This window comes from Phodopus roborovskii, unplaced genomic scaffold (genome assembly GCF_943737965.1).
Source record: "Phodopus roborovskii unplaced genomic scaffold, PHOROB, whole genome shotgun sequence".
NCBI lineage: Eukaryota > Metazoa > Chordata > Mammalia > Rodentia > Cricetidae > Phodopus > Phodopus roborovskii.
In genome coordinates this window covers 17205127-17228507 of record NW_026126485.1, presented here as the reverse complement: position 1 = coordinate 17228507, position 23381 = coordinate 17205127, and the positions used below count along the sequence as shown (strand labels likewise).

At 43.2% G+C, this 23381-nt stretch overlaps 1 protein-coding gene across 2 annotated transcripts in view; it reads right to left on the bottom strand.

Moving 5' to 3' along the window:
- The window catches only part of Camk1d (calcium/calmodulin dependent protein kinase ID), a 405426-nt gene that overhangs the window by 239794 nt on the left and 142251 nt on the right, over window positions 1-23381 (bottom strand). For both annotated transcript variants that reach the window (XM_051194889.1, XM_051194888.1), the window contains exon 2: window positions 14540-14671. In XM_051194889.1, the coding sequence (XP_051050846.1) occupies window positions 14540-14671 (132 nt within the window). The remainder of the gene's footprint in view (window positions 1-14539; window positions 14672-23381) is intronic.

The following is a 23381-nucleotide window of genomic DNA, read 5'->3' as shown; positions in this document are numbered from 1 at the left end:
TTCCTGGCACAAGCACCAGATCAGGACAGACTAGCAGCGTTTCAGAAGACATGATGTGAAGCCTGTTGGAAGGAGATCCACAACACCACCCACCCCCATCCTTGTGAATCTTAGGGAGGTGAATGGAGGCGGGAGACAAGAAGGATTGGAGGGACTTGGGAAGATAACATTAGGAGGATAACATGGCTTCAAGCATGGTGTGTTCGAGGTATTATAAGAGAGTACCATATGCTGGGAGGGTTGAAGGACCCCATAATGTACTTCCTACCTTCTAGAAATTGGGAAGCCCGAGATCAAGGTGACAGCAGACTCCAGGTCCAGGGCAGGCCTGTTTTATGTTTCCCAGCCAGTGGATTCTGGTTATGTCCTCACATGGGCTGAAGAATCTAGTTAGCTCTCTGGAGTTGCTTTTTCCTAGTTCCCTAACCATTCAGCAGGCTGGAGCCCCTTAGGATCTCCTCAATCCCCTGACGCCTGACACCATCCCCTGGGGATTAGAATATTAACATGTGAAGGTGGATCTAAAAACTCTTACTCAGTATAATTAAATGACAAATCTGAATTATTAAGAATTTAATCTATCAGACAAATTTTTAAAATCGATACATTTAAGATTTATTTACTTATTTGGGATCTGGAGGGAAGAGTCAGTGGTTAAGAGCACTTGCTGTTCTTACAGAGGACCCGGGTCCAGCTCCCAACACATGAATGTGAACCACAATCACTACAACTACAGTTCCAGGGGACCTGATGCCCTCTTTCAATCTCTATGAACACCCCACATTCATGTCGTGCACCTACACACATGAGAGCGGATCATTCACAAGCATAAAATTTTTACATAATTTATTGTATGTGTATTTTGCCTACATACACAAACTCTGTGCTCACAGTACACACAGAGACAAGAAGGAGGTGTTCCATCCCTGAAAGTGGAGTTATGGGTGGTTGTAAGCCACCATGCAGGTGCTAGGAACTGAACCCAGGTCCTCTGCAAGAGCAGCAACCGCTCTCAAAGTGCACCATCTCTTCAGCCTTACATTTAGTATTTGTTTTGTTTGTTTATGTGTGCAGCGGTCAGAGAACAACCTCCAGGTTGTCAGTCTTGTTAACAGGTGCCTTTACCTGCTGAGGTAGCTCATTACCACTTTTAGAGGATGTTACTTCAGGTACTTGTAGTCACCACATCTACTCAGGTGAAAAAGTGCTGACATTCACTGGCTTTGAGAAGGTGGCATTTCCTTTCCTGTGTAGGTTTTACAATCAAAAGTGATTGTGAACGTGTCATTAAACTTACTTTTGCCATGCAATTGCTAAGATTAATAGAAAAAAATCTTCAATTGGATTTGAATCCTAAGTGAACAGCTCAGAATAATGAATGAGATCTACGATCTAAGTATTACAAGGCCAACCATGCTAAACCTCCAAGACCAGTCACTTCCACAGTGGTCCAGCCATAAGACCTCTGCTCTACCATCTACATACACATGCCATCATCACTGCATGCCTGTAATCTCAGCATGCAGGGATTGTGGCTGAAGGATCCTGAAATGAAAGTCAGCCTGGAACACATAGTGAGACCTGTGCCTCTTCAACTTAAAAACAACCCAGAAGAAAAGGGGGGTGGAGGGATAAGGCAGAAATGTGGGAAAGTATCATCACAAAATTCATTATACTGTATGTTTGCTTAAGATCTGGGCAGAGGAATTCTAAGCTGAGACTGTGTTGTTTTATGTCAAATAATTATGATTGCAGTGAGAGAATGAACAGTGTTGATACTGGAAAGGCAACTCACTGTACACACTAACCAATGCCCCCAGCAGAGAGGTTTCAGGAGTTGATACATACCCAGGAACTCACATTGCTGCTCTGACCACCAGCTCCTCCAGTTTAGCAGCAATGTTGTGAAATATCCCGGCCTATTTCTTGAGCATGGCTTCATAACCTGTTTCTTCACAATGGTTTCCATTCAGAAGTTTCTGTTCTGATTGACACTATAGTCCTTACAAGAAAAAACAACTCTTTCCATTACTTTTTGAAGAGCTACAGTATCTTCTTGAAAGATATACTGAGTCTCACTAATAATCAATGTAATAATTTAATGATTGCTCCCTGAACAAATTGCTGTCATGAGCTAATGTACTCCAGTCAGTGTAATGAAATTCTACCACTTAAATGATCATTGAAATTCTATCACTTAAATGATTATTTTAGAAAGGAAAAGTTGTTGACCATACTCTTAAGAAATTCAGTGACCGACTTTCTCATAAATATTGCTGGTGCATTAAATGTAGTGTATTAACTGCTGTCTGTAATCTAGAGCATTTTAAGAAACAAAGCACTCAAAAAAATAATTAAAGGTGAGGGAGGGCAAAGAACATAGAGAGTTCCACATAGGGCCTCAGAACATGTCTACCAAAGTCTCAGCCATTACAGCCACATCTTGAAATACCCAGTAAAAACAGTCTCACCTACAAATGACCTGTCCCAAATTCAAAGAATACAAGGCCAAAGCACAGCGGGGCCTCTACATGGAGAGTGGTGTAATCCAGTGGTACAGCACAAGCAGCTTGCATCCATGAGATCTAGGGTTCCATCTGCTACCAAACCAACAGATTTTAAACAGGGTCTTTAGCAGAATTGAACAGGAAGAAGAGGCAGCAAACAGATCTGGCCCCCAAAGTGTTTTGTTTCATTTTGTTTGATATAGGTCTCCCTGCGTAGCCCCAGATAGCTTAGAATTCACTACACAGGCCAATCTGGGCTCCAAATTTAACAACCCCCCTGCCTCAGACTCCAGACTCTGGCTTGCATTCCAAGCTTTAATATACAATAAGGGGTGTATGGAATGCTCCGGAAAGGGCAGCTGAGTCACCTAGACAACTTTCTCATTCTGGTGACTAGACACCTGCTGAAGAGGCCATGGAATTTTCCTCCATGACAATTTTTAAGGCATGAATATGTAAAATTTTCAGGGTATAAAAATAAAACTACATAAACAAGTTTTTACTCTAGCAGCAGCTATTCTAGTGAGACCCCCCCATTGGGTTTTGAAGCAAAAGCATCTTGTGGGAGGTAGATGGGGGGTGTGTATGTTCATACACGTACGTATGTGCAGATGTGCTCACCTGTACATGTCTATATGTAAGCCAGTGGTCAACTTCTGCTAATTTCTATCATTTTCAACTCTACTTGCTGGGAGAGTTTCTCACTAAACCTAGAGATGTCTGTTTCTGCTAGACTGGCAGGCCAGTGAGCCTCAGGGATCCACCTCTCCCCACCCCCAAGTCCCAGTGGGGTTACAGGTGCACACTACCAAGCCTGGATTGTTATGTGAATATTGAAGGTCTAATTCAGGTCCACATACTTTTACAGCAACTGCTTAACCCAATGAGCCATCTCCTGAGCCCCAACTTGAAAGAAAAAAAAAAGAAGAATATATCCTTGGGTCAAATTTGAGTTGTATTTCCACAGATCCACACCAGAGTCCTTGGCTGTGAAACCCTGCTGCTGGGGGTGTTGTTGGATTAGTTTTGGTTGGGTTTCCCTTCGAACAAAGGCCCCATACAGTGGCAGCTGGGACACTGGGCCTAACCCACAGTGCGGTGAAAACTTAACACCGTGCAGAAATCTTGGCACTATTCCACAACCTGGTTTATTCCTCACGAATGTCATTCTATTGACAAGGCAACCGAAAAGAGGGTGGTGGCCATGATGTGCATTGAAATGACTTGCAGAAAGCCTTTCCCATGTCAAATCATTAAGTTGGGCTCTGGGCTGACCTTGAATCTCCTTTCTTGTGGATAGCAGAGGACCACAGGCAGCAGACAGCAAAGTAAGTCTAGCCACCCCAGTGACACTGTACCACTACCAAGGGCAGAAGTCAGAGAGGACAGCACATCTAATTGAAATTGCCAGGGGAACTTCAGAACTAGATTCAATGTCCCATGTTGGAACCCAGCCAAGATAGATTTTTGAGGCCTTGCCAACATGCCAAGGGGCTTTTAAAGATGAGGGAAAGTTGTTTTATTTTTTGAGACAGTGTCTCACTATGTAACCTTGGATGTCCTGGAATTCACTATATAGACCAGGCCGGCTTCTGACTCACAGAGATCAACTTGTATCTGCCTCCCAAATGCTGGGATTAAAGGACTGTGCCATTAACACTAGCTTTTCTTTCTTTCTTCCTTTCTTCCTTCCTTTCTTTCTTCCTTTCTTTCTTTCTCTTTCTTTTTCTTTCTCTCTCTTCCTTTCTTCCTTCATTCATCCCCCCCTCTCTCTTTGAAAAGTTGTTTTCTTGCATTCTTCTGAAAGATGTTCTATAAGAAAAGTGCTGTGGTTTCATGGAAGACATTCTAAATTAAAAGTCCAGAAATTAAAAGTCCACATCTGCCCAAGTTTGTCCTGTGTCCTGGGGCAAGCTACTCTATCTTTTGGGGCCTGTTTATTTGACCTGAAATCAGGAGAACCACACTTCAAGTTTATTTCCTAGTTCTAACGCTCAGCAACTTCCATTAAAAGCAGACATTAACACATTGAATGTTTTCATAAGAGTTTTTCAGTGAGAAAAAATAGTAAGGCCAACACATTCTTGACAAATCTACAACTCTACACTGTACACTTCTCTGCTTGAGAGGGACAACCACTTCATACCTGCTGACACTATATTTTTGTGGCATTAAGACATACCTATGCTCCAAGTGGGGAGCCTTTGGATGCTCCAAGGGGAGCCTTTGGAGACAAAACTTGAGTGACACAACTTCCAGGAAGGCACCTTCTCCTCAGTGCCACAGCCTAGCTGATATTACCCTACATGTAAGTATAACATAGAAAGGAAACATTGACAGAGTCCATCCAATGTGCCAGACAGACAATGTTCTCAAGGCCTTGTATCCATGAGTGTTTATTTCCTTTCTCAGGGCTGGTTCCAATGCACAGGAGCAACTACCTGCCTATCATGTACTAGGCCTCGGATTTGAGCCCCTGTGCTACAAAAAAACAAAATGAACAATTCCACCAAAAAACAACCAACCAACCAACAATCCATACAAAGAAAATCCTACAGAATCCATGAGAGAAAGTATTAACACTATCTCCCTTATAGACAAAGGTCACGGGTTAAAACAACTTGCCCAAGGTCTGGAAACTTCTAAGTAGTGTTACTACATGTAAACTTATTCAAGAAAACTCTCAGTATTACATATTGCTTCTCTGTCACACGACAAGGTATGGGAAGAGATTTCTCATTATACAGTCCAAGAGGTCTATATCAAAATGTGGCCTCTTCCTTAATTAAGTGACAACAGGGCAGCAGATGCTGGTAAAAGCCAACCAGAGACAGAAGGGACAGAAAGTGTTGGTTATAAAATCTAGTTCCTCATCAGTAAAATGTGGCCACCAACATCATCTTCACTGGTTTATGCTGAAGTGTTTATGGAAATCTTAGCTAGCTCTAAGTCTTGATGAAGGGAAAACATTTGTACTGAAAACCACAAATAATATGTCTGTATTGTTCTGAATGTCAGTGTGTCAGGTCAGGACAAACATTTGTAGTCTGACTTGAACATTATCAGTCATAATTGAACTTATGAGCACGTGTGTCTTACTATTTGTTAGGAGTCATAAGACTGGTTTCCTGTAAGTTCCTGTAAGACTGTCCAAGTCACACAAGTGACTCCCTGGAGGGGAAGGCTTGAGGCTCTAACAGACAGACTGAGAGCAGCTCTACAAGGGAGAGCTCTCACTCTCTTCCTGGCTGCCCTGCTCATAGAACTGTTCAGGTTTTATAAGAGGGAGAGACAGACAAAGCAGTTTCCACTAGCAGAAATATAAGCTCTTCCAAGAGGACGGGGTAGGAAAGCCTATATAAGCATGACACCCAATATCTGAAAATTTTAAATGCTTTTCATATACTGAGTCTTCTTCAGGTACCCCCAACAGCAGACTTTTTAATAGAATTGAGGGTGTTTATGAGACATAAAGAGTGTTTCAGTATTCAATAGAAATGTATAAGAAAATGAAAAACACTTAAAATACATAAGTCGCATACATACAGCATATTTGCATATTTGTGCATACATATGTGCATATATATGGAAATTTAGCTCATTAGTTTATTCAACAAGAATATAGCACCCTGCAGCTATTACAGCAATGCATTTGTTTAATATCCATGTTTGTGTGTGTGTGTGTGTGTGTGTGTGTTTAGATTCCCAAGTGATGCCTCTCACCTGTCTTATTATACATTCAAAACAATTTTCCAAATGCCTATGAAAGAAAAATGCAAGTGCTTTAAAATGAATATGAAATAAAATTTATCAAATTACATACAATTATTATTGTAGAATAAGTTCTTTTAGTATGCATCTCCCCAAACCTGGTTTTGATCTCTGACCTTAATTTTCAACCTTAAGAAAAAGATTTTGCTTCTATAACACTAAAATTGTGAACAAGGGACTGAAGAGATGGGTCAGCAGTTAAGTGCACTGTTCTATAGGATCTAGGTTCAATCCCCAGCACCCACTTGGTGGTTCACAGCCATGTGTAATTCCAATGCCAAGAGATCAGATGCTCTCTTGTGATCCTCAAAAGGTACCAGGTACACACTTGCTACACAGACATACATGTAGGTAAAAAGCACCCACACACATCAAATCAAAATAACAATAACACAATGAAATGGTAAACAACTATTTAAACCACTCAATAATGATCCTGAATTTAGAGTTTACTAAAACAACTTGTCTATCCAATAAATAATGCCCAAAGCAGGATGGAACAAGCACAGCCTAGAGCCAAATAGAAAAGTGAGAGTAAACCACTGGTTCCTGTATTTATTTTGATTCCTATGTTTACCATTCTTGTCTCTCTAAGAACTCCTTGTACTTAACCTTCCATGGAATTGATTCTCCAATGAAAGCTATTCTGATTATTCTAAAGGCATGCTGTGCTACAAGATACACACACACACACACACACACACACACACACACACACACACACACTTTCTCAGAAGCATTTAAATGACATTTGTATAAAGTGTTAGCTAAGTAAGTTTACAGAAAAAGAGAGAAAATATTTGCCAAGATGTGTTACCAGAAGAGTTTGACCACAGCCTAGACCACACAAGAGCTAACTCCCCAAGTAACCAGACATACACATCAGAAGACTGGGAGCTAACTCAGGAATGAGCATGCAAACAACTAGCACAGTTTCGCAGAGCATGCAGAAACACACTGTTCTTCACTACTCCTAACACCTACAGAGTCGTATATATAGCAGAAAAGGTGGCAGGAGCAGCCAAGCTCTGCTCAAGTGACTTAAGTTCACTCTGTTGCTGTGGGAGAATTGGCTCCAACTCCAACCTGCCTCTTCAAGAGTAGTGTATTGGTTGAGAGGCTTGTCATCCACACGCTCAGAGTATTATGTCTTCCATATCAGCTTGGCTAAGAGATGCCTGCACAGCTGGTTAAGGCCATGTTTCAGGGTGTGTGTGTGTGTGTGTGTGTGTGTTTCTGGGAGATCACACTCACCAAATAGGGTGAGGGTGACACCACACTATCTCTTGATAGTTCTCTCTCTCTCTCTCTCTCTCTCTGTGTGTGTGTGTGTGTGTGTGTGTGTGTGTGTGTGTATTTCTAGAAGAACATACTGAACAAAGAGGTGGGAATCACTCTATTTTTTGACAGCTACAATGAACTAATAGGCAGGCCTGTGACATTGACATTCCAGGTCAGATTTAACTAAGTCAAATAAACCATGTCTCATCTGATTCCCAGATCTTTGGGTGTGGGCTGAATTACCTGAGTCTCCAGGTTGCAGACAACAGGTGACCATCTCCATAATTGGCTTCCATAATTGCATGAGCCAATCCCTCCTATTAAATCTCTCTGTATTTCTACACATAATCCATTGGCTGTTTCTCTAGAGATCCCTAACTAATATGGTCTGCAAAGCCATAGAGAGCTGGAAGTCATTGCCTCCTTGCCCTACACTCTCCAATCAGCACCCATCCCTCCCTATCTATAACATCCCCAAACTCACTGGGGGATTCCCTGACTCCTTGCTTCCATGATCACCACCATGCCTCCAAGTTCAGGGCTAGATATGGCAAACTCATAGTCTCAGAAAGTAGGCTACAGAAGCCAGAATCAGGGATGCAAGGGAGTTATGAAACATTGAAGGAAGGGGCTCACTTAGACAAAGACAGGCCAGGGCAACAAGCTAGAGGACATATATATCATACTGAAGCTGGATGGGAACAGAATTATTTACTCCTCTCAGAGGGGGTGCATGAAACATGGGAAATGGAGCTTGAAAACCAGAGGTCGCAAAATGAAGGATTACTTATGTAGAAGTTTAGATTCTCAAACTAAAGACAGAGAGGCTCAATATCACACAGGTGCATCAACACTTATTTATTTAGGGTTACAGGAGAAAAGGAACTCTATAACTGGTCTACATGACCCACACAGAGTGCAATATTTAGGGACTTGAACTCACATGGGGGGGGAGCACCAGAGGAAAAAAACAAACACACCTCAGACTCTTGTGATTATCCCTGCCTCATAGTAAGAGGCACAGCCGATTCTGCCTTCCTTTCATTTTCATGGACTTATGGGCATTTGTGAGTTGACAACATGAATGTTGGGAACTGAATTGGCATCCTCTGCAATAAACCCTCAATCATCTCTCCAGCCCCATCAATGTGTTCTTAAAACCTACCCAGTTCACCTCAATGGGCAGCCGGAGGTGAGTCAGTGTCCCAGAGCAAACTACAGGAACCATCAGTGGTGCATGTTCCCCAAACCAACAGGGTGATGACAACCCACAGTTCCAAAGCAGTTCCTACCCAGGTCCCTTCTTAAAGAAAATCTCTACAGCCTACAAAGTAATCACAACAGCATTCTCAGTCCCAGTGCCATGCTTCATCCATCGGGGTGGGTGGAAGGCTCTGGACCGATCCAGAATTCCATCTAAAACATCAACCGTCTGTGCAACACATCTACAACTTCATTTCACCAGTGACCGACTTCGTCCCTAGGCACTGACTTCATGTTGAAAGAGGGACAGTTCCAATGTGTCATTAACATAAGTTCATGTTTAATTAACCTGAGACTCAGTTTCCCCAAGTCTTAGTCAAAGAGTTGCTCTAGACTTTTTCTCGGCCTACCCCTTGCTTTTCTGTATGCATCTCCTCTCTTCATCTCTCATCTTACTGCAGACTGTTAATGCATTTGCCTTCCCACCCCTGAATGCTAGAGGTGATGCTATCAAATCAGATTGAAGCCCTGGCTGCCCTCTAAACAAATAATACCACAGAAATCATAAAGTATAATTCAACTAAGATGAGTGGTGCTGACGATGTTATATCGCATACTGCATAAAATATTCTGCTTGTGGGGCCACAGCTACACATTCTGTCTGTAACAGCTCACGATGAATCATATAAACCCAGCCCACTAAACTCTAAAGTCAGGCAGGCAGCTTTCTCTGCTTCATAGCAACAGCCTACCATGATGTTTATCAGGCTTCTTTTTTTTCCCCTCTAAACTTGGTGTAATATCTACTTATCAAGTTGAAAATTCATTTTGGAACTATTTTCAGAGCAAGTACAAAGACTTCCACTAGGATGCATTAGCTACATTACTTTTATCCAATGAAATAAATAAATCTCTCACCCTACAATAAACTTCGCACGTAGGAGGACAAGCAGCCTCTTAAATGGACCCATTTGGATGAAACACAGCATGGGAATACACAATCATCCAGGGGATATGGGCAGCCTATCTTATACCCTACCTATAATGACTAGTTAAATTGTGCCAGGATTTATCTTATTTCAGTTTTCGCTGAAACAAATTTACTTTTATTTCTTTTTAAAATTTCCCTTATTTTTTGAGATTATAATGTAATTACATCATTTTTCCCTTCCTATTCCTTCCTTCAAAACCTCTCTTATACCCCTCCTTGCTCCTTTTCAAATTCAAAGCTTCTTTTTCCATTTGTTATTGTTACACACACACACACTCCTACAAATATAAGTGCAACCTGTTTAGTCTCTATAACGCTACTTGTATGTGTGTTTGCAGGAAAGCAACCAGGAGTTCTACCCAGGTATGAAACCTATGATGTCTATGGACCACAATGACAACCAACACAATAAACCTAAGGGTATAGTGGCTTGCATACCTTGGTGTTAACCAACAGCTCTCTAAATGAACTGAAAGCTCACTCAAACAAGAAGTAGATTATGTCTGATACCAGAAACTCAGTCAGCTACCCAGAGCTAGCGAACTAATGGATCTGGGAGGAGAAACTACCACCACCACTCTTCTAAACCAGCATAACTCCTAATTACATTCTAAACATTTGTCCTGATACCCACAAATAAGTGCAGTCTTCACCCCTCATCAAGGAAAATTCTCTTTGCAACAGACCATTATAGAATACATAAACAATCAAAATGCATACTTGTGGAGCCCAGTCCCAGAGGGTATGTTTACTATACAGCTCTGGCACCTGAAGGCTTAAGGAACATTGCAGAGCAGGGGCTGGGAAGATTATAGGAAGCAGAGGAACAGGGAGTTTGCTGTGAGATTGTGTCTCCTAGAAACGTCAGAAGCTACACCCATGAAGTCTCACCAACATAATTGCCTAGACATGAGCTGAACAAAGACAACAACAATAGGCCTCCTAATAAGGACAGGGGAAAGCCCAAGAGGTTTCAATCCTATACAAAGTGGCAACATAGAAATGCTAAGAGCTGAGAAAAATAGTCTTCCCTAGAGAAGAACACATTATTTATCTAATATGTACATGTTTCTTTGCTTTACTTTTATGTATATAGGCATTCTACCTGCATGTATGTATGTGTACCACTTGCCTGCCTAGTACCTGAAGTGACCAGAAGAGGGCATTGGATCCTCTTGGAACTGAAGTTACAGAGGATTGTAAGCCACCACGTGAAGCCTGAGAATTGAACAAATTCTGTGGAAACCCAGCCACTGCTTATAACCACCTCTCTCCAAGCCCCTCCCCAAGATTTGTTTCAGTTATGTGTTTCAGGAATGTTTATTCTCTTCCAAAGCCTAGATCGTGATGAGTTCCAGGCCTGGAAAGACAATCAGTCATCTATACTTGGATAACTCCAAGACCTCCAAGTCAACCACGGCCAAGTCAGAACTCATCTTTACCTTCCTGCTCATGGATTATTCATCCCAGTTACCAAGGTGATTAGTCACCCACTTAACCCCTGTTGGAAATCATAGCATTACCATCAACTCCTATCTGTCCCTCTATGCCTCTCTGCCTCTTCCAAATCTTGACATCTTAGAGTCAGCTCTATACTAACACCCTCATATCCATCTCTTCCATGCAGCCCATGGCCCCTGTTTTAATGTGTTCCTTCTTACTTACCTCATGACCTCCTGCCATGCTCCTGCTCCCTCTGATCAATCCTTCCAAGTCATGCCACATGACACTTCATGATAAATCTTCATCATATAGCTTCTCTCATGATCACCCCCATCACTCCTCATATCTACTGAAGCCCAATATCCAAAGCCAAGTTCAGAGCATGTCCCACCATCCTACAAACTTAGCCTCACCTCTGCCCCATTAAATGAGCCAGTTCCCCCAGAATAACAGCCTGATTCCCATCTCATAACTTCTTACACCATTCTTTCCTTCTCTCTCTCCTCTCTCTCTCTGTTTCTGTCTCTCTGTCTCTGTCTCTCTCTCTCTCTCTCTCACACACACACACACACACACTTCTTCACCATTTCTTTTTATAGTTCTAGAATCAAACCCAGGGCCTTATGCAGCAACCTACCACTGGATACCATAGCCAGCTGTTGTCTCCTAGCTTCTGTTTGAGTTGCTCCTGATTGGAATGTCTATCTGCCTTTCTGTCCTGGAAAGCTATACTTACGTGACTGCCCCTCCTCCATGCAGCCTGTCCTCAAGCCCATCCCTGGTCTCCTGGACATGCTGTTATCAAATCATCTCTATCTTTATCCTGTTGGTGAGTAGCAAAATCTAGATCTCAGATGTCAAGGACTCATGTCCAGTAGTGCTGCTTCCTGGCATGGGCTGGCTAGTTTTATGTCAACTTGACACAAGCTAGGGTTATCCAAAAGAAAGGAATCTCAATTGCAAAAATGCTTCCCCAGTATCTGGCCAGAGGGCATTTTCTTTATGAGTGATTGATGTGGGTGGGCTCAATCTATTGTGGGTAGTGCCACCTCCTGGGCTAGTGGTCCTGAGTTCTATTAAAACAAAACAAAACAAAAAAGCTGGATGAGCAAGCCATGAGGAGCAAGCCAATAAGCAGCACCCTCCATGGCCTCTGCATCAATTGCTCCTGCCTCCAGGTTCCTGCCCTGTTTGAGTTTCTGTCCTGATTTCCTTCAGTGATAGTCTACAATTTGGAATTGTAAGCCAAATAAACCCTTTCTTCTTCAACTTGTTTTTGGTCCAATGTTTCATCATAGCAATAGAAACCCTAACCAAGATAGGGCACATGCTGGGAACTTGATATTTCTTCAATAAATGAACATCATCATAGCAGTCTCCTAAATATGGTGCCAAACTATTTCCTTTAGAGTCAATATACTTTTCTTTTAGCTGTTTATGATGTGCAGTTCCTTTTAGCCTACTTGTAAATCATTTGCAAAAGATTAACAAAATAAACTAGCATAGGAGATAAACCACCTCTTATCTCCTGAGAAATCATTCCTTTGTTCTTTACTCCCTAGAGAAGAGCCCATGCCTCTAGGCACCCCAACAACTGATAGTGAGAAGCTATCAAAACAAATCATTCCAAATCTAGATCCTCCCAGGTTTCAAATACCCTGTCTGAAGATGTAATTACTAGTGAGGCACTGGGTGGAGATCCTGATTAAACCAAAATATTTAAGGCATGAACCAAGACAAGTTTATAAAGCTGCCCATATGGATGGAAAATAACTCCAACACTACATACAGACTTCCCACAGGCTCTTTTTTTTTCTAAGCCCAGACAACCTCTGGGCCCAAAGTGGAACCTTTAGAAGGATTTTCCATCTGAAATGTCAACTGTCTGTAACACGTCTACAATTTCATGTCACTAGTGGCTGACTTCTTCCCCAAACACTGATTTCATATGGGAAAATAGGACATTTCAATAAATGTTTCATTAACATAGTGTTTTCCTGTCTGATGCAAATATTTTGCTTCCCCAGACTTTTCTTCCGAACCATTCCTTGCAGTTCTCAAGACAGCCTACAACTCTAATTCCAACAGACAACCCAGAGAACATAGAAATAAACCCAACAAATGAGGGAAAATAGATCCACACTAAAAGCCATGGAGACCCATTTGTTCTGGAACACTGATATCAAGTCTGTGTTCTTCTCTGAGTTGCCCAAAGGTCAGGACAGGACAGACTGTCCTGACCACCTCAGCAGTGCTGGGTTAGATGGATGGTGGCAAACGCTGCCCAGTAGGCCGCTGCAGGCCCCAGAAGAACGAAGTGAAAGAGAGATTATGCAGGAAGGGTGTACGGTGGGTGGTGGTTTCTTTGAGGTCCCTAGATAAGGCTTGTTTCCATTCCACTTGTTTATTTGTACTGGATTTCTTGCTATGTACTGATTCTAAACCCCAAAAATTTCAAGGATATTCTGAACATCTTTTATTAATAGCAACTCAAGAATTTCCAGATAGATGCCAAACGTTCAAAAGCAGGTGCCATATAAGGTTTGCTCTCTCAAAGTTCATGAGATATGGTGAGAAGATTTAATCCTAACAGTATAAGGCGTGTGGTCAGGACCAACCTTAGAAGACCACCATGGATGGGGGGGGCGTCACCAATGTATGTGGCAGGGGAGGGCTCAGATCACATCAGAATGGCTTGAGTGCCGCACTGTACTGAAAGGGATGAGATTTGGGGTTGGTTCTATTAAACATGGGAAGGGAAACAAAATTCAATGAAGAAGTGAAACTCTATGGAAACTCAGGGTGCCTAGAGCCATGTGGGTGGCAGAGAAAGGGGTCAGGAATCACAAAATATAGAAGCAACACAAGAAGGATGGATATTCTAAGCTCTACCACATCTAAACTATACATATCAGGGTTTAGACACAGGCTTTATCTTGTCACCGTGATGTCCTTATGAAAAGTAGAGCAAAACCAATGGCAATGACAACAAATTCTCAGCACACTATGCTATGGAAACAGTCTGAGTTAGACTGGGCCTCTGGAAACAACCAGTGCTGTGGTGATCAGCAGGGTCTCAGTTCAAAATCAAGTCAGCCTCCAACTGCCCTTTGGAAAGGTCTCCCTCCAGTGACTGCTACATTGTAAGACACTAGAGATATAGGGAGGCATTTTCAGAGCACGACAAGAGTACCAGTCATCAACTGCAGGGCCCATCTCCTTCTGCAGGCTAGGAGCTGGGGGCTTCTCTGACCCCTGTGAAGCCAGCCTCATGCCAGGCCTCATCCTTGTTCCAGAGGATGATCAGCAAGATGGGGAGAGGAGCCTTCCCTCCAGCACTTACTTTCTAAGAACCGCGATCTCATTCTCGATGCTGCTTTCTTTGCCCTTCAGTGCCTTCTTGGGGATGCACTTCACTGCAAAGAGTTTCCCAGTTGCTTTTTCTTCAGCTAAAACCACTTCAGAAAAGGCCCCACTGTGAACAGAGAGGGAGAAGAAAAAGGTTATGGTGAGAGGTTTTGGTCTCAGAAAGGCCCCTCTAATCCCAGCACAATAACAAGGAGCATGACCACAAGTATTAGTGTCATTTTGTGTTCAGCAGGGAGGGCTCCTTCCCAAATGTCCTTAGAAGAAGAAAACATGTGGACAACCGTACCTCCGTGCAAAGACACGGTGAATGTCAACACAGGCCCATAGCGGCAGTGGAGGCTGCTATGTTTTGGCCACTTTGAAGTGCCTCCTGTCACCCTACTACATATCATGGTCAGGTTACGGTCCTTTTGTAGGCAGCAAGAACATTCCCTGGACAGATTCGATTCTCATGGATAGGTAAGGATGTAATTACAGTGTAAGCTGATGCTGCATGAGGTACTGGCACTTGGGTTAACTAATTGGTAGAGATAGGCAATTTTTTATTCTGCAGCTTATTTCCTTTTCAAACCAACCAAACAAGGACCACACAGTGAGGGTGATTAGCCTCTCTACAAATATAAATTCAACTCTTTGACAACAGAGAAGCACACTGTCTCTCCCCAGTGATGGCATGCTCAGGCTGGGACAGAACTCTCCTAGCCTAGAAACAGACCCCACATTCTTTAGCCACCAGCAAAGATATTCTTACATAGACAGGACCAGATGGGACAGGAATTCATATCTGCTTGGTATAGTGAACTATGAGTCTTTGGGATAATGTTCCTACTAGACCATGAACTACTAAGCAAGAAGTCTGTCCATTTCATCTAATTATACAGACCCTAAGGGCAGGAGATAGTCATTCAATGAAACAGTCAAATGTGAAATTCCAGCAACAACCTTCTGCCCAAATCTATAAAGAATCCATAAGTAGAGTTATTTACTCTGAAGACTATATCCTGAAGCTTTCTGAATCACTTAAAACAATCACCATCAAATATAAATACATACAGCCTGACAACAGAGTTTTCACAGAATAATCTTTGGAAGCAGACAGTCCCTGTGACACCTGGTCACTATCAAGGGGTTTGGCCCAAGAAAACCAGTTCAGAACAAGCTCAGAGCTCATGACATGTACTTCTCGTCACTTCTAGTCCAAGGGTAGATTTAGCAAATGTGAGTGAGGGAGACCTGAATACTCAGACACCAGATCCCTCCTCCGTCACATAAGCATTGTGTTTGAGAATAAGAAATCTCACTGGGGAAAGACCAGGCCTTCCACACCAGGGGTAACTTTATACCAGAATCTACTCATTCATGTTTTACTTCCATTCAACTCCCTGCAATGATCATTATACTAGGACATTGTCAAGTGTTGTTTAAAGTTGTTCACAGTGAACTCTGAGTGTGAGGACTTTCTTGTCCCAGAGTCTAGCATGCTTGTTTTCAAGTGTCCTCCAGACCCCCCTTCCTGGGGCAGGCTGTCCCACTAACTGTGACAAAGTGGAAAGATAATAACAAGAGAGCCCAAGAGTAGAAGAACGGTGCCTTTGAAACAGCTAGAAGGTGAACTCCTTCCAAGGAGGTTGCTACTGTTTCTCCTATGGTGAGAAAATGGAAACTCATCTGTAGGAAGAAAGCTCAGTTCTGCCTGGAACTCTCAGTCTGGGAACTTAGTCATGATGGTTACAGCAGGGCTTCCCCATTCACTTCTGCTGAATAGCTGCAAGCACCAAACTGGATGATGTCATCTTTCTGTACTACTTGCTCCTTTGTCTGAACACCTCACCTGAGGGGAGACCCTACCAGGAATTCCAGTTAACAAGGCTTCTGCTGGGTGTTGTCAGCCTGTGATTTAAGGTTGCCTTTCCTTTAGTCTCTCAATTGGGTTTCTCCAGTCATCTCTGCTGGAGTTTATTGAGCGCCGGGTATGAAGAGGCCTTGCTATCTATCCACTGCTCCCATCTATCTGCTACTCACTGCTCATCCCTTCACTTTCATCTGCTGGATACACGATAGACGATAGACTCATTAGAAACCAAAAGCATGGCTATCACGGATCATTCTGTAGACTGTATAAAGCAGTCCCTAGTGCTGCTAACCCAGTGCTTTTGCGGGTTCCCCACTCCCAGGATCTTTGCCAAGTCCACTCTCCAGAACACAGAGAACCCCTTCAGTGCTGCAAGCACCTGCTAGGTGTGGGTCAGTAGCTACTCTCAGGCCTCTCCTCTTTCACTGTCCCCTACCCTGCTATGCACATACCCCAGCTCTTTTATTTCCACCAGGGAATCTATACAGATGAGAAGAGGCCATGGCAATGCAAAGGAGAGTCTGCTTTAAACGAGGGGACCCTCACCTGCAGGTATGAAGCTCCCACAAGGGAAACCACTTTTTACCTCTATGTGTCATTTTCTTCCTGGAAAATGGTGGGAAAGAGAGGTTATGGCTCGAGTTGAAAGGTTAGAGAGGACTGAGAGGTGTTGGGAACCAGCAGTCTGCTGACCCCACCGCCCGATGATGGGCAGGATGCTCATGGCCATGTCTTAGCTGGCTGTTCAAGCTTTACCTGGCTGCCAGGGGTCTCAGTTACACATATGCAAGTTTCCCTTTTAAAGCAAGCCCGCCAAGCGTGCCTCTCTTTTGCTCCTTCTTTCTCTCTCTTGCTCTCTCTCTCTCTCCCCTCTCTCTCTCTCTCTCTCTCTCTCTCTCTCTCTCTCTCTCTCCCCTGCTTTCGGTTGACCACCAGCTACCCCCCCTTTCTCTCCCCTCTATCAATAAACTCCACATGGGGGGCGCTGAGTCTCGTGTTTGTGTTTCTTAGGCAATAATTGTATCACAAAATAATTGTGCTGAAAACCGTGGAACTCAGTCAGGCTCTCCTTGAGTCTTGTGTTTGTGTTTCATAGGCAATAATTATAGCAAAAGAACACCAAGAGGGGCAGGGCCGTCCAGCAGCGGCATGTCCTCTGCCTTTGTTCCTAGCCGTGGGTGGCATGATCTAGCTAAGGTCCTGTGTGTGGGCAGAACCACGGGTCACACATACGCAGAATGTTTCACAAAGTAAGCAGCTCAGGCTTGACAACATGAGCCACACATGAGGTAACTAGAGATGGACACAGGACAGGTCCAGGATACATGAGAAAGCCCCAGCAATTGTTGCAGAAGTCAAATCACAAAGCCAGGAGCATAGTCCCACCCTCTCAGAATGAAATTCAGCCTGCATTTTATACTCCCAAAGAACTCAAAGAAGGAGCTGGGGAAATGCTTCAGTCACTAAGGTGCCTGCTGTGTGAGCAGAAGGACATGAGTTCAGATCTCCAGCACTCATTTAAACGCTAGACATGGTCACACACAGCTGTAACCCTGTGCAAGGAGCAGGGAGACAGGTGGATGGATCCCTGGAGCTGTTAGCCAGGCAGTCTAGCCAATCGGTGAGCTCTGAGTTCAGTGAGAGACCCTGTCTCAAACAATAAGGTAGAGAGCAGACCAAGAAGACTCCTGACATGAATGTCTAGCTTCCACAGGCAAGTGCACATACTCACACAAGCACACATAGACATATACACTATACATGCCCACACATACAATAGGTATAGTATACACATGTGCGTGTGCAAGCACACACACAGACACACAGAGAGAAAAAGGGAGAGAGAGATTTGAAGAGAGATGATTTTTTTTACCATAATCATAGCAGCATTACACACAACAGCCATGAGAGCTAAAAATGAAATCAAGTGATGGACAAACAGAGAAACAAGATGGAACATACATACAATGTGCTTGTAATCCTAGTGCTGGGGAGGCAGACGGGTGATGCCATACATAAAATGGAACATTATTTATCCCTTAAAACGCTGTGGCACATGGTGCAATACAGATGAACCTTGAAGACATATGCTAGATGAAAGACACCAGTCATGGAAAGGTTACACTATGTGTTTCCACTCCTGTGAGGTCCCAGGAGTAGTTGGGTTCATGGAGATGGAAAGTAGACCAGGACAGAGGAAGGAAGAAGAGGAAGTGACTGTTTAATTGGGACAGAGTCTGGAAAATGAAAAGGACCCAGAAGCAGATGGTGGTTGTTACACAACAATGTATTATAGTTCAGGCCATAGAACCCCACACCCAAAGTGGTTAAAATGATAAGGTTTATGGTATGCCTATTCTAGCACAATAAAAAATAACAAGAGAACACTTTTATGTGTCTACTCAATGGCACAGCTTCACATAGAGATGGTGGGAAAAGGTGACAAACTCTTCACTTATCTCCCAAAATAAGAGAGGAATTACAGGGAAATTGCTGGCTGCCAGGTGGCATGGAATTCTCTGGTATGTATCAACTAATCTAGTCCTTGGGCAACTCTGGAAGATACGGTACTCAAGAAGTCACTGTCAACATCTTTTAGAACCAGGACATCAAGCACTGAGCCCAGTGTGAGACAGAATGGGAAATCAGACATGTTCCTTAATTCTATAAGCTCTTCCTTTTATCTTGTGTACATGTGCATGAATGTGCTTGAGTGTGTGAGTGTCTGTGTGTCTGAGTGTGCGTGTGTGTATGCATGAATGTGTGTATGTGTCTTGAGTGTTTGAGTGTGTTAGTATCTGTGTGCAGGTGTTCACATGCTTGCAGTTGTACACGCGTGTGCGCGCGCGCGTGCGTGCGTGTGTGTGTGTGTGTGTGTGTGTGCACGCCCCCACTGAAGGACAACTTCCATTATCATTCCTCGGGTGCCATCCACCTGATTTTTGGAAACAGGGTCTCTCACTGGCCTGGAAATGAGCTATACTGGTTAACCAGTGAGCCCAGGGGACCACCTGTCTCTGCCTCCCAGCTGATTACAAGCACATGCCACAACACATCTCTCTGGTTTTCCACATGTACTCAGGTCCACAAAGCACTTTCCTAAATGAGTGATCTCTTCAGCCTCCTCTGAGGTCATCTTCAGTACACTGCGCAGAGGTGGTACTTACTGCTACCAGGGAGCCTACCACCCCATCACTGAAGGTGACAGCAGAAAGTGTTGCTAGGGGAACTGCCCTTACTCCCAAGCTCGAGCATATCAAACCACCTTTCTCGTTTACTCAAACAACAGGCATAAATTTACCTTCCTCAAGTTTTCCAAAGATGATGCTTCCTGGACTTAGACATGTAAGATCAACATACGTTGTTTCTGATCTCACAATAAACAGATCACTTGAAGACACTTCCTTGTTCAAGGAAACTAATTAAAAACATCAAAAGTAAAATGGGTGGATGAAACTTTCAGGCACTTTCAGGGGAATTTACTCAACACAGTTGCAGGAGGCTGAGCTGGTGGCAGCAAGGACCACAGCAAGGGAAAAAGTCTGAGAGTCTAGTCAGCCCTCAGAACGCCCAGGAAACTAAAGGCTGAGGAAGGGAAGTGGGGACACAAAGTGTAGTTCCCTTGTACTCTGCAGGTTGCAAATGTAAGCAGTATGTATTCAAGATTGAGAGGCGGGACACGGTCCCAGATGGCTCCATTTCCACCTGGCCAACAGCAGTCTATGGTGTTAGTGTGCCCGCAGGACAACAAGCCCTCCTCCTCTGCAACCTGACTGCTCTCTTCACCTCCACTCAAGGGACACTGCATGGGACACATCTGTCCACATTTGCCCAAGAAAGTTAACATAACTCTCCTTGTTTTGACTGGTGAAAATATTAGATTTGTGACTTTACGGCTTATCCCCCACCAGGGTGACTTAAGTAAAAACTAAGAAAAGGGAAGGTAGGGCACTGTACAGACACAAAGGTGTTAGAAATGCACAATTGTGGGAAAATAAAGTTCCAGTGTTCTGAAAAATTACACATATACAAGTTATGACAAAAGTGTTTATTTAAATTATAAAGGAAGCCATTACTCAAAATTATACCCAAATTCTCACTGAAAGTAAATGTCTGTGACAAGTAACCAGAAAGGTCAGACAAGTTGTTCTTGAGACGCGTGGATCTCTGCAGCTGGAGAGAGGTGCACAAGCTGCAGCTGCTGACTCCTTCCCTACTGTTCTATAAATCAAACCATCACCTGGAGACAGGCTGCTGGGATTCTGAGTTGGGTACCAAGGAGGAAACCATCTTTGGAGGGCAAATGTCATGAGACTAAAAGAATTTTAAACAATCGCTTAAGCTTTTTAACTTCATAAAGAGTGGCTCTGAAACAGGCCCTTTTGCTTTGCTTTAATAAAGCTCAGAAAGGACTCCTGATATTAGTCTGTTGCACCCAGTTCATCAAGGATACACACTCAGGCCACAATGAGTGTGATGAACCAACATCCAGGTGACCAATGGGCGGGCAAGAAAGCTGGGCTCTGGGCAAGACCTCAGAGGTAAGAGTTCAGAGCAGAGGCAAATAAATCCTGGTGGCCCCACCTACTCATTACCAATTGTTGCCGTTGCCGTCAGAGCAGAAGGTAGGCATAGCAGTGCACACATGGAAACTCCTCAGGAATCCGAGACAAGAGGACAGCTTTAACCTAAGAGCATGGGGGCAGCCTGGGGAACATATCCAGTCTGTTTCTTAAAAAGAGGGGCCAGCAAAATGCCTGTCTTGGGGTATTACCTCCAAGAAACAATTCTTGCAGTGCATGTTGTGCTCTGATCTTCAAGTATGTATCTTCACACACCCACACACCCACCCACACACCCACACACACACACACACACACACACACACTGAAAAAAAGTAGAATCAGATACTAGAACCTTGTACCTTCTGACCTCTGCTTTCCTACTTTAACCTGAAATTAAGAAAAATATCAAATGGTCCCTAAAAGAATAGTACATAGCTGACTGCTCAGAATGTACATCACTTCAACACAAGTTCTCTTCTCGTATAAGAACAACTTAATCACAAAGTAGACAAGACTTCAGCCTCCAGTCTTTTAGAATTTGGGTGTTCGGTGATGGTCAAACTGAACTGATGAACACACAATCCTAAGGGGCTGAGCAAACGGATGAGTTGATAAAGGGGTTGCTGCACAAGCATGAAAGCCAGAGTTTGGATTCCCTGCACCCATGTAACTGCTAGGTGTAGTGGTTTGCACATGTAATCCCAGCACTGAGAAGGCAGATACAAGTGGACCCTGGAGCTCACTGGTCAGACAACATGGTCTACATGGTTAGCTCAAGAGTACTGAAAGACTTCAACAAAAAACAAGGCACACCACTTCTACATTCTGGTCTCCACATACATTCATATACAAATGCACTCATACACAGATGAACACACACAGAGACGATCATACATGCATAGAAATTAACACACACAGAAATAAACATACACATACAGAGATGAACACACACACACGAACATCACACACATAGTGATGAACACACACACGTGCATGTGCAAATATCTTAGAAGGAATAACTTTCAGAAAGGATTAGAGCTGTCTTTTTGATTCATGAAGTATGCTAAACTAACCATTTGGTAAAATTATATTCATCCCAAATTAGACCAAGAAATAATCAGATGCTGGAATGATCGGCCCTATTAGCTGAGAATCAGCTATTATTGGCTCATTGCCTTTCTGTGCTTTTTAGTTGTTCTACATACGAATCAGATTGATTGTGTTATTAACTGTATTAACAATACCCATTGCCTTTAGCCTGCTACCACCATCACACCCTGGGCCTCCTGACATTACCCCAGGTCTCACCACCAGTCAAAATGTTCTGTTCCACTAAACATAACAATTTTCCCTGTTATTGAGACTGGATGATATGTATTTTTTAAAATTAGGGAAAAAACTTAGTCATGAAAAAACAACGAAGTTGGTGATATTTGTCTTGAGACAATCAAGGAACTAGACAGGAACCATTTAGAGCTATTGTTTCTGAACAGACAATTCTTAAAATGGTGGGGGGGGGGACCACATGCTAGCTCTAACAGTCCTCATAGTGAGCAGACAAAGTGAATGGATCGTAATACCACTGGGCAAAGGTGGTTTCCATGTCTCAGCAATTCCCCAGACAGAAACCAAGCACTCCGAGAAATGCTAGCTTTTCCTGAAAAGTCTCCATACTTTTCCATGCCACAAGTGTCATTCAGTAGTGCTGACTCAGCACACTGGCCAAAACGCCCCAAACATGCCCAGTGTAAAAGTCAAATCCTGTGAAGCAAGCACATCAAAAGGGTCTCGATTTCCTGTCTTCACAGGAATATAAGCACTGCATGAAAACTGGTATCCAATTTACACAGCATCTATTCACTACAGTGTATCTTACAAAGCCATCTACTTGGCAACTACATAGAAGGCTATGTGTCAGTAAATATGAATGTTATATATGAATGAATGCTATATCTTATTCATATGTTTTATATGAATGTTTTATGTACTGCTTACTCCTTACTTTTTAAGACAAGCTTTGTGGAGGACCTGGGTCTCACCAATTTTGCTAGAACTGCTTCCTGACAAGCTTCAGGGATCACCTGCCTTCCTTCCCTTCCCCCAGTGACAGGATTACAGACAAGCACTGCTGAGTGCCACTTTCTACAGGACGCCTAGGGCCCCAAACTTAAGTCCTTATGCTTAGACAGCAAGCACTTCACCAAGTGAGTCATGACCCTCACTCCTATTCATTTTAACTGGGGGTGGGAGGGAGAAAATCCCATCTTCCTCCGCAACTAGTAAATTCCACAATGACAAGCAAATTTCCATAAGATCTTCAAGGAGCACGAAGAGGTATTGTTAAATATTCATCCGATTAGCCTGATTGTCACCCAGACTCATTCTTATTCTCAGTGCAT